The sequence below is a fragment of the Pan paniscus genome, chromosome 2 (assembly GCF_029289425.2).
Source record: "Pan paniscus chromosome 2, NHGRI_mPanPan1-v2.0_pri, whole genome shotgun sequence".
Classification (NCBI taxonomy): Eukaryota; Metazoa; Chordata; class Mammalia; order Primates; family Hominidae; genus Pan; species Pan paniscus.
The window spans coordinates 119,437,949-119,450,255 of record NC_085926.1 but is presented as its reverse complement, the minus strand read 5'-3'; the positions used below and the strand labels follow the sequence as shown (position 1 = coordinate 119,450,255).

The 12,307-nt window shown below is 36.3% G+C and overlaps 1 protein-coding gene across 5 annotated transcripts in view; it reads left to right on the top strand.

Annotated features, from left to right (window-relative positions):
- The window catches only part of POLQ (DNA polymerase theta), a 112,421-nt gene that overhangs the window by 52,934 nt on the left and 47,180 nt on the right, over window positions 1–12,307 (top strand). For all 5 annotated transcript variants that reach the window (XR_004670681.3, XM_063602904.1, XM_024928398.4 and 2 more), the window contains exons 16-19: window positions 508–3,614; window positions 5,720–5,863; window positions 7,317–7,513; window positions 9,082–9,322. Coding sequence is in view for 4 of the 5 variants with exons in the window: in XM_063602904.1 (XP_063458974.1) it covers window positions 508–3,614; window positions 5,720–5,863; window positions 7,317–7,513; window positions 9,082–9,322 (3,689 nt within the window). In the remaining variant the exon portion in view is untranslated. The remainder of the gene's footprint in view (window positions 1–507; window positions 3,615–5,719; window positions 5,864–7,316; window positions 7,514–9,081; window positions 9,323–12,307) is intronic.

Below are 12,307 nucleotides of genomic sequence, written 5' to 3'. Positions count from 1 at the left end.
CATGCCTGGCTGATTTTTTGTATTTTTAGTAGAGACAGTGTTTCACCATGTTGGCCAGGCTGGTCTCGAACTTGTTGCCTCAAGTGATTCGCCTTCCTCGGTCTCCCAAAGTGCTGGGTTTACAAGTGTGAGCTACCGCGCCCGGCCGGATGTTTTTCAATGAAAGTTTTATGGCTTTCACTTTTTTAAAGGCTTCTACTTAAAGAATCTGTCTTAGTGAAGCCTTCCTTTATTATGCCGTTTAAAAACTACAGAACCACCCACCCCTTTCTGGTGCCTCATTTTTGTATACAACTCTTATCACCAGGTAATATAGAATGCATTTTAAACTTTTTGTTTATTTTCTGAATTCCCCAGCTAGAATGTGCCATGAGAGCAGATACATTTCTCTCTCTTCTTCATTGTTATTTTTTCAGTTCCTAGTAACAGCTCAGATTGCATGTTTAATAAATATTTGCCTTACGAATGAATGAATTCATTTCTGTCTTTTCCCATCTCCTTGTGTAGTGCCCGGAAGGCAGTGGATGAGGAAGAGGAAGCAGTTGAAGAACGTCGCAATATGCGAACTATCTGGGTGACTGGCAGAAAAGGTTTAACTGAAAGGGAAGCAGCAGCCCTTATAGTGGAAGAAGCCAGAATGATTCTGCAGCAGGACTTAGTTGAAATGGGAGTGCAATGGAATCCATGTGCCCTGTTACATTCTAGTACATGCTCATTGACTCATAGTGAGTCCGAAGTAAAGGAACACACATTTATATCCCAAACTAAGAGTTCTTATAAAAAATTAACATCAAAGAACAAAAGTAACACAATATTTAGTGATTCTTATATTAAGCATTCACCAAATATAGTGCAAGACTTAAATAAAAGTAGAGAGCATACAAGTTCCTTTAATTGTAATTTCCAGAATGGGAATCAAGAACATCAGAGATGTTCCATTTTCAGAGCAAGAAAACGGGCCTCTTTAGATATAAATAAAGAGAAGCCAGGAGCCTCTCAGAATGAGGGGGAAACAAGTGATAAGAAAGTTGTTCAGACTTTTTCACGGAAAACAAAAAAGGCACCTTTGAATTTCAATTCAGAAAAGATGAGCAGAAGTTTTCGATCTTGGAAACATAGAAAGCATCTAAAGCGATCTAGGGACAGCAGCCCCCTGAAAGACTCTGGAGCGTGTAGAATCCATTTACAAGGACAGACTCTGTCTAATCCTAGTCTTTGTGAAGACCCGTTTACCTTAGATGAGAAGAAAACGGAATTTAGAAATTCAGGGCCATTTGCTAAAAATGTATCTTTGAGTGGTAAGGAAAAAGATAATAAAACATCATTCCCATTACAAATAAAGCAAAATTGTTCATGGAACATAACACTAACTAATGATAATTTTGTGGAACATATTGTCACAGGATCTCAGAGTAAAAATGTGACTTGTCAGGCCACTAGTGTGGTTAGTGAAAAGGGCAGAGGAGTAGCTGTTGAGGCAGAAAAAATAAATGAAGTGCTGATACAAAATGGTTCAAAAAACCAGAATGTTTATATAAAACACCATGACATCCATCCAATTAACCAGTACCTGCGAAAGCAATCTCATGAACAGACAAGCACTATTACCAAACAGAAAAATATAATAGAGAGACAAATGCCCTGTGAAGCAGTCAGTAGTTACATAAATAGAGACTCAAATGTTACTATCAATTGTGAAAGGATAAAGCTTAATACAGAGGAAAATAAACCAAGTCATTTTCAGGCATTAGGAGATGATATAAGCAGAACTGTGATACCCAGTGAAGTACTTCCATCAGCTGGAGCATTTAGCAAATCAGAAGGCCAGCATGAGAATTTTCTAAATATTTCTAGACTACAAGAAAAAACAGGTACTTATACAACAAACAAAACTAAAAATAATCATGTTTCTGACTTAGGTTTAGTCCTCTGTGATTTTGAAGATAGTTTCTACCTGGATACTCAGTCAGAGAAAATAATACAACAGATGGCAACTGAAAATGCCAAACTAGGAGCAAAGGACACCAACCTGGCAGCAGGGATAATGCAGAAGAGCTTAGTCCAACAGAACTCAATGAACTCTTTTCAGAAGGAGTGTCACATTCCTTTTCCTGCTGAACAGCACCCTCTAGGAGCGACTAAGATAGATCATTTGGACCTTAAGACTGTAGGTACTATGAAACAAAGCACTGATTCACATGGGGTTGATATCCTGACTCCAGAAAGCCCGATTTTCCATTCTCCAATACTATTGGAGGAAAATGGTCTTTTTTTAAAAAAGAATGAAGTTTCTGTTACTGATTCTCAATTAAATAGTTTTCTTCAAGGTTATCAAACACAAGAAACTGTGAAACCAGTTATACCTCTGATTCCTCAAAAGAGAACTCCCACTGGTGTAGAAGGAGAATGTCTTCCAGTTCCTGAAACAAGTTTGAATATGAGTGATAGTTTACTATTTGATAGCTTCAGTGATGACTATCTAGTAAAAGAACAATTACCTGATATGCAAATGAAAGAACCCCTTCCTTCAGAAGTAACATCAAACCATTTTAGTGATTCTCTGTGTCTACAAGAAGACCTAATTAGAAAATCAAATGTAAATGAGAATCAAGATACCCACCAGCAGTTGACTTGTTCCAATGATGAATCTATTATATTTTCAGAAATGGATTCTGTTCAGATGGTTGAAGCTTTGGACAATGCGGATATATTTCCTGTCCAAGAGAAGAATCATACTGTAGTATCTCCTAGAGCATTAGAACTAAGTGATCCAGTACTTGATGAGCACCACCAAGGTGATCAAGATGGAGGAGATCAAGATGAAAGGGCTGAAAAATCAAAATTAACTGGGACCAGGCAAAATCATTCATTCATATGGTCAGGGGCATCATTTGATCTAAGTCCAGGACTGCAAAGGATTTTAGATAAAGTATCCAGTCCTCTAGAAAATGAAAAGCTAAAATCAATGACTATAAACTTTTCTAGTTTGAATAGAAAAAATACAGAGTTAAATGAAGAACAAGAAGTTATTTCAAACTTGGAGACAAAACAAGTGCAGGGAATTTCATTTTCTTCTAATAATGAAGTAAAAAGCAAGATTGAGATGCTAGAAAACAATGCCAATCATGATGAAACCTCATCCCTCTTACCTCGTAAAGAAAGTAATATAGTTGATGATAATGGTCTCATTCCTCCTACACCCATTCCAACATCTGCTTCTAAGCTGACATTTCCAGGGATTCTTGAAACACCTGTAAACCCTTGGAAAACTAATAACGTTTTACAACCTGGTGAAAGTTATTTATTTGGCTCACCTTCAGATATTAAAAACCACGATTTAAGTCCAGGGAGTAGAAATGGGTTCAAAGACAACAGCCCTATTAGTGACACAAGCTTTTCACTTCAGTTATCACAGGATGGATTACAGTTAACTCCAGCCTCAAGCAGTTCAGAAAGTTTGGCCATAATTGATGTAGCAAGTGACCAAAATCTTTTCCAAACCTTCATTAAGGAGTGGCGGTGCAAAAAGCGATTTTCCATCTCACTGGCTTGTGAAAAGATTAGAAGTTTGACATCTTCTAAAACTGCTACTATTGGCAGTAGGTTTAAGCAAGGTAAGAATTTTTTTAATTTTATTTTTTCATATTTATAAACTACTTAGTAGACTGAGATAAGAGTTAGATTTCTCAATGTTAGATATTAAATATAATCTATTCAAATTGTAGTATGTATCTCCTCTGTGGATTTATGTGTAGAACAGCCTTATTTATTCAGCATACCTAAATTAATTAATGATAGTTGCCCTCCAGTATAAGAGGTGCATGTAATATATATTAGCATAAAAGTTTATAAAAATAAAGATAATACATATTTTGAATATGAATGTGACATTTCTTTTATGGTATATTAATGTTGTAACATAATGGTTTTTATTAATCACCAGTGCTCATGAATTCTTTTCTTTTTTCTTTTTCTCCTTTCTTTCTTTTCTTTTCTTTCTCTCTCTCTCTCTCTCTGTCTCTCTTTCTTTCTTTCTTTCCTCTTTCTTTGTCTTGTTCAGTTGCCCAGGCTGGAGTGCAGTGGTGTGATCTTGATCTTCGCTCACTGCAACCTCCACCTTCTGAGTTCAAGCAATTCTCCTGCCTCAGCCTCCCAAGTAGCTAGAAGTACAGGCATGTGCACCATGCCCAGCTAATTTTTGTATTTTTAGTAGAGATAGGGTTTCACCATGTTGTCCAGGGTGGTCTCAGACTCCGGACCTCAAGTGATCCACCTGTGTTGGCCTTTCAAAGTGCTGGGATTACCGGCATGAGCCACTGCGCCCAGCCTCATGAATCATTATTATTATTTTTTAGACAGAATCTCGCTGTTGGCCAGGCTGGAGTACAGTGGCATGATCTCGGCTCACTGCAACCTCTGCCTCTTGGGTTCAAGCAATTCTCCTGCCTCAGCCTCCTGAGTAGCTGGGACTACAGGTGCATGCCACCATGCCTGGCTAATTTTTTACTTTGTATTTTAGTACAGATGGGGTTTCACTGTGTTAGCCAGGATGGTCTCAATCCCCTGACCTCGTGATCCACCCGCCTCGGCCTCCCAAAGTGCTGGGATTACAGGCGTGAGCCACCATGCCCGGCCTCATAAATTATTTTCTATTAAATTGTAATATCCTTGTTTGCTTATGTAATTACAAAATTACATTGCTAATAGGAGCTTTGTTCTTCACAGTGTACATTAGCTACATTTTCCAAGATTTATCTTGAGTAGAACTTAGACCTCCATGATAGTCATGAATTGTATACTGAAATGTTGCTTCCAAAACCTTGCGGAGCTCTTCCAGGTTTTGAGAGAGTTGAACCTTTTGGTCAAATAAGGCTATGTATATTCCTGTCTTATTGCGTGAGCTCTGCCTTCTGGATTGTGGGGACCAGTTGTAGTCAGCTGTGGAAATCAGGTGTTTGATTAGATTTATTAAACCTTGCTATTTTATGAATTAATTTGTTCATAAAGGTTTGAGTATTTGTCTGATTTTCAATTCATGAAGCAGATGTGTTAACCACAACTTTTATGTACTTTTAGTGTTGAATAGCACTTTCCATTTTTGATGTAACAAACAAAATTGAGCACATTTTCTGTATCAGGCTATATAATAGAGGCTAGAGGGATAAAAAAGTTCACCTAAATTTAATAAATATGTACTAAGTTCCTATGTGCCAGTTATTTTCCTGCTACTAGGGATATAATTATCAATAAGACGGATTGATTCTTGACCTTTATAAAATTGGAGATACATTATTTTAGGAATAAAACATTGACTCTAGATACAAAATTATGCTTCTTCACTAAGGAGTAATAGTCTTTATTTTTCTGGAGTTTCTTAGCTAAGAATTGCTGAATTTGCTGCAAAATATTTGTAGTATGCAAATGATCTGTATTTTTGTTTGAGTTATAAAATTTGAAATGCAGCCTCCCTTTCTTGACGTTAATCATTATAGATTTATTTTAACAAATCCTTGATAGCTTTTTCATAGTGACAGTTATCTTAATTGATGGGAAGCCTGGAAAGAGCTTACTTATACTTAAAATGACTGTCCAAATGCATATTTTAAGATCTGGAAATTTTGCCTATCAAAGATAGGTTTTTTATTATAATTGTTTTAACAATTTATGTAATGTCTTTATTTTTAGAGATTTTTAACTGTTTCACTTTTGTTTTACTTAGCTAGCTCACCTCAGGAAATTCCTATTAGAGATGATGGATTTCCCATTAAAGGTTGTGATGACATCTTGGTGGTTGGACTGGCAGTATGCTGGGGTGGAAGGGATGCCTATTATTTTTCACTGCAGAAGGAACAAAAGCATTCTGGTAAGTAATGAGTATTTGGCTAAGTCACTATGTAATTACTGTAACATCCATTAGGGTAGTGATCTTATATTTTGAGAATAATTTCCTGATATTTACCTAGGATTTATTTTTAGAGTTTAAGTTTTTGTTTGTTTGTTTTTTGAGACAGAATGTCACTCTTTTGCCCAGGCTGGAGTACAGTGGCATGATCTTGGCTCCCTACAACCTTCACCTCCTGGGTTCAAGCACTTCTCCTGCCTCAGCCTCCCAAGTAGCTGCTATTACAAGCATGTGCCACCGCACCGGCTAATTTTGTATTTTTTTAGTAGAGACAGGGTTTTACCATGTTGGTCAGGCTGGTTTTGAACTCCTTACCTCAGGTGATCCACCCGCCTTGGCCTCCCAAAGTGTTTGGGATTACAGGTGTGAGCCACTGTGCCTGGCAAAAATTGTAATTTTTTGGAGAGCAGCTGGCATGTACATTATTGCATATATTAACTAGAATTAATGTTTTAAGAAGCACTTCCTTACTTCTCCCTGCCTGTCACACGAGGCTATTCATGCTATGGGTTTTTCCTCTGAGGGGGCAGTGAAGACTCAGGGACTCTCTTGCCACCTTTAGGGTTTGCTTCTGAAGACTAAACGATGGCAGTTTATTTTCAGTCTTCTGTCCTACCATTGAATGGGTCTGAAACTCATCTAGAGGGAATGTTGAGCTAGAGATCTATAGTAGTTGAATTATATAAACTTTGGAGAAGTCTTTAGAGTGGAAAGGTTGTAATCTGGAAATACCCTGTGATCTGAATGTGGATGTTGGATACCCCAGCTGATAGGTTGGTTTTGGACAGGAGCAAAATTAATAAGGAAACATTTTAAAGGATGCTGTATAGTGTCTGTTCCTTAGTAAGCATGAAATATTTTCAGTTGTTTTGAAGGAAAATATATTGGGGTGAGTAGTTACTTAAGCTTTTTTTAGGAGCAAAATTAATAAGGAAACATTTTAAAGGATGCTGTATAGTGTCTGTTCCTTAGTAAGCATGAAATATTTTCAGTTGTTTTGCAGGAAAATATGTTGGGGTGAGTAGTTACTTAAGCTTTTTTTTTTATTTTGGATAGAATAGTATCTGTTCATACTAAATCTCTCTTTAAAATTTATTTCCAAATACTTTTCCTGTCTTTAACTCCTCATTTTGGGAAATGTAATTTTGTTTTTACAAGTATTAATATTTAATATTTTCTCCCACCTAAGTAGAGCATTAAAAATCTTCTAGCCCAAATCATAATTTTTAGATATATGACGCACTTCATCTACATAGCTGATATGACCTGGATGAGATGCTGAATTACTCGTCACATGGAACCAGACCCTTAGGCTTCTGAGTCTTTTTCAGTCTTTCTACTAAAGATTGCTGCTTCAAATGAATGCATGTAATTTTTGCCTTAAAAATGTTTTTTCCTTTTTTTTTTTTTAAAGAAATTAGTGCCAGTTTGGTTCCACCTTCTTTAGATCCAAGCCTGACTTTGAAAGACAGGATGTGGTACCTTCAATCTTGCTTGCGAAAGGAATCTGATAAAGAATGTTCTGTTGTCATCTATGACTTCATCCAGAGCTATAAAATTCTTCTTCTTTCTTGTGGCATCTCCTTGGAGCAAAGTTATGAAGATCCTAAGGTTCTATGTCTAATTTAATTTTTATATACTTAAAACAACATTTTTAGTGTTAATTCTTAAATGACTTGGTATTTACTTAGCATCAATAATGCAGCTTAAGTATTTTAGAGTAGTCACTTCTTTATTCAATAATCTCATCTACCCAGAATAGAATATCATGCACCAAATATCTCTGTGTAGATAAAAACAGAGATGTCACAAATTTGGAGCCCTAAAGTTTATGTCTTTCCTCAGAGATTTTTAAAAAATTTTAATTTGGGTCATAAGTCCTAAGTTTTCTGTCTGATAGTAAATTGGAAGTGAAATGAGAACAGATTTAGGTGTATGATAGCAGGAGGTCTTAAATATTCATGAGGGTGGAGGCAGAAAATTGGAAAAGAGTGTGAATAAGATGTCAAAAAGGATTGTAGTTAGTGGCCATTTAGCATAGAGGCAAATCCCCTTACTGGCTCCTGAGAACTTTCCTTTATAATAGCAAAGTATGATGCACTCTTCGTAATGATGACTCAGTTAAGAAACATGTTAACTTTTACATCAGACTATTTCACTCAATATTCCCCTATAAAACTTTATTCTTAACCTACAAAAGAAAGAATTGAGTCATATAGTAAAGTAATTGTCAGAATTATGAACAGAGCTTAGATTCCCTTATTCTAATCCAGTTAATGATCTGCCTGATCTAGTATTAGAAACTACAGGACTCCTAGTCTCATGAGGAAGTTGGAAATAGCAATCAAATTAATAATTGGATGATTCTGGTGACAGACCCCCCCATTCTGAGGGGAAAGTGTAGAGGCTTTCTGAAACTCTGGATATAAACTTTTAATGGTAAAACATTTATGCGTCACTTTTTTTTTTTTGAGACGAAGTTTTGCTCTTGTTGCCCAGGCTGGAGTGCAGTGGTGCGATCTCGGCTCACTGCAACCTCCGCCTCCCAGGTTCAAGCGATTCTTTTGCCTCAGCCTCCTGAGTAGCTGGGATTACAGGTGCCCACCACCATGCCCAGCTAATTTTTTGTATATTTAGTAGAGACAGGGTTTCACCATGTTGACCAGGCTAGTCTTGAACTTCTGACCTCAGGTGATCAATCCGCCTCAGTCTCCCAAAGTGCTGGGATTACAGGTGTCAGCCACTGCGCCCGGCGCCTCACTTCTTTTGATGATGAAAGAACTAACTATACCTAAAACCTCACAGGCCCATCTTTATTACAGTAGCTTAGCCCAAATTAGCCTAAGTGGAGGAGTCCATCTTCATTTTCAGACACATGGTTTGAGTTTGCTGAGACACACTTGTTTTTCAAGCCTACTGCTAAACTGGATCGGCCTGAGCATTGTAGGAATGGAATAGTTACAACTTTCCTTTCTTTGAAAGCTACTGCTGTTGTTGCTACCAAAAATGAGTCCTGTTACAATTATTCTTTCCTTCTTTCCTGGGAAGACCACTGAATAAATATTAAATGAAAATGAGTGAGGTTAGAAATGAGCTTTGTTTTTTTCCCTTTTCATTTAGAGGTACACAAGTGTCTTTGAAAAAAATCAGGAAAATATTCTCATTGCTATCCCATTCAGGTGGCATGCTGGTTACTAGATCCAGATTCTCAGGAGCCGACTCTTCATAGCATAGTTACCAGTTTTCTTCCTCATGAGCTTCCACTCCTAGAAGGGATGGAGACCAGCCAAGGGATTCAAAGCCTGGGGCTAAATGCTGGCAGTGAGCATTCTGGGCGATACCGAGCATCTGTGGAGTCCATTCTCATCTTCAACTCTATGAATCAGCTCAACTCTTTGTTGCAGAAGGAAAACCTTCAAGGTAAAAACCAAGTTTCTGGCATTTTTATGTTATAGATTAGAGATAGAGATTTAGCCACTCTTTATCAAAAATGGGTAAATTACACATTTATGCAAATCCTACCTTTGGATTGTCTAGTGCTTTTTTTTCTGTAAAAGGCCAGAGAGTAAATATTTTTGGCTTTGTAAACTAAACAATCTCTATCACAAATACTCAACTCTGCCATTGTAGCAAAAGAGCAGCTGTAGACAAGACCAAAACAAATGGCTGTCTTCCAATAACACTTTACAAAAATATGCATCTAATGTTAGTTTGGCCATAATTTGCTGACTTCTGGCCCTTGTGTGAAGAAGAGAATTACAAAATCGCATTTATGCAGTTGTTGGTAATTTTGTATTTGAACTTTATCAAAGGATTTTTATTCACACTTAGAAGACATCCTTAATGGATTTCAAAAAGTTAACTCTTTTCTTTTTGGAACTATTAACAAACAGATGTTTTTTCACAGCAAGGGATAATCATGAGAGTCTCTTTTTTCCCTCATGACAAATAACATGAATTTATTGTCATTGTTATCTGCTGGCCCAGATCAAGCACCTTGACTACAGAGAGCTTAACGGATGCTTATGGTAGAGATGTGAAGTAGAACAAATTTGGCTTCATTGTGAGGAGTGACCGAATTTATTGACTAATCAATAGGTACTAGAAAATAGATGGATGAATTCATACAGACTAGGGTTTGGATCTGGGTTATCCACTTATGAGCTGAGGGACTTTGGGCAAACTACTGAAACTGTAAGTCTGGTTCTTATAAAGTTGTTCTAAGGATTAAATAAGATAGTGAATATGGGCAGTGTTTGTCACAGAGCAGGTGCTTATTATGTTAGTTGATTATTATAATTTTTAACTTTCACAATTTCAATGTGCTTTTGAAAGCTCCTTTTTTTTTCTGCACTTTCAAAAATGTATGGCTAGGCTGGCTCAGTGGTTCCTGCCTGTAGTCTCAGCTACTCAGGTGTCTAAGGTGGGAGGATCACTGGAGCCCAGAAGTTTGAGACCAGCCTGGACCACATAGTGAGACCCCATCTCAAAAAAAAAAGGGTGGTTAGGAGGTATTAAATGCATTTTTTACAGTGTTAATGCTTTCTTATTCATAGAATTCAAGAATTGAAGTGCACTGAGATAAGGGAAGTTTTTGGAGAGAATGTAGACAGCTATCAGATTTAGTTTGAATATAATTATTTCTTTGTAGAAAGACATATAGATATGTTTTATTTTTTAAATTTTTCTGTTAGCCAGGAGGTATTCTCATCTGACATAGAAAGATATTTTAACTACAACTTTGATTTCTTTAATAACTGTAAGATTATTCAGTTATTTCTTTTTGAATATATTTGGTAAGCTATATATATATATTTTTTTTCCAAATCTTTTTTTTCTTTTTATTACTCCACTGTGACATTCCCAACCTATATATTTTTAAGGAATTTATGTTTCATCTAAATTTTCAAATTTATTGATATACAGCTATTGCTAAGTCTCTCTTTTTTACGTCTCTGGTTTATTTGTTATATTCTCTTTTTCTTTCATAATATTATTATTTAATGTCACTTGAAGTTTTCCCAATTTTCTAGTCTTTTCAAAGAACCAACCTTTGCCTTTGATTCTTCCTATTACTTTTGTTTTGTATTTCCTTGATTTCTGTCCACATCTATATTATCTATTTTCTTCTAGTTCCCCTAACTTTATTTTGTAGTCATTTTTCAATATTTATAACTTTGACCTTAAAACCATTACTTCTCAAATTATTTTTTTTCTTTTCTAACTTAAGAATATAAGGCAGCCGGGTGCAGTGGCTCATGCCTGTAATCCTAGCACTCTGGGAGGCTGAGGTGGGTGGATCACTTCAGGCCAGGAGTTTGAGACCAGCCTGGCCAACATGGTGAAACCCTGTCTCTACTAAAAATCAAAAATTAGCTGGGTGTGGTTGCATGCACCTGTAATCCCAGCTACTCGGGAGGCTGAGGCACGAGAATACCGGAGGCAGAGGTTGCAGTGAGCAGAGATTCCGCCACTGCACTCCAGTCTGGGCAATAGAGTGAGGATCTGTATCACAAAAACAAACAAACAAACAAAATATATATATATAGCTATAAATTTTCCTCAAAGCACTACTTTTATTGTATTCTACAGTTTTGATGTGTATACACACACACACACACACACACACACATTTTTTTTTTTTTGTAGAGATGGGGGTCTTGCTATGTTGCCCAGGCTGGTCTCAAACTCTTGCCCTCAAGCAGTCCTCCTGCCTTTGCCTCCCAAAGTGCTGGGATTACAGATGTGAGCCACTATTCCTGGCCTGATAATATTCTTATCATGCTAGATATTTTTAGATTTCTGGTATATTTTTTCACTCACAAATTATTTAGAAGAATGGTTTTTAATTCCCAAATATTTAGAAACTTTTATTTTGTATTTTTATTATATTTAAACTTAATTGTGTTGTAGTTCGAGTACATGGTTGTATAATACTAATTCTTGAAATTTTTAGCCAACGATTCATTATCTAAAACCTGAGCTATTGTGTAAATGCTCTATGTGCACACAAAAGAATGTGTACTCTAATTCTGGATGCACAATTTTATATGTCTGTTAAGTCAAAGTTGTTTTTAAAATATTCTATGTCTAATTTTCCCTGTAATTCAATCAATTTTAACTTTGTTTTGAGGCCATTTTATTAGGTGTGTATGTGTTTAAAAATGATTTGTCTTCCTGGTGAATTAAACCTTCTATTATTGTATTATGACCATCTGTATTACAAATAATGATTTTTATTCTTAGTCTGTTTTCTTATATGAATATGGCAACATCAGCTTTCTCTTAATATTACTTCATATAGCTTTTTTCTATCCCTTTTAACCTTTCTAGGTTCCTATCTTCAGACATGTCTTATAAACAAAGTATAGCTCATTTACTTTTCAGGCTTAACTTTTTTTTTTT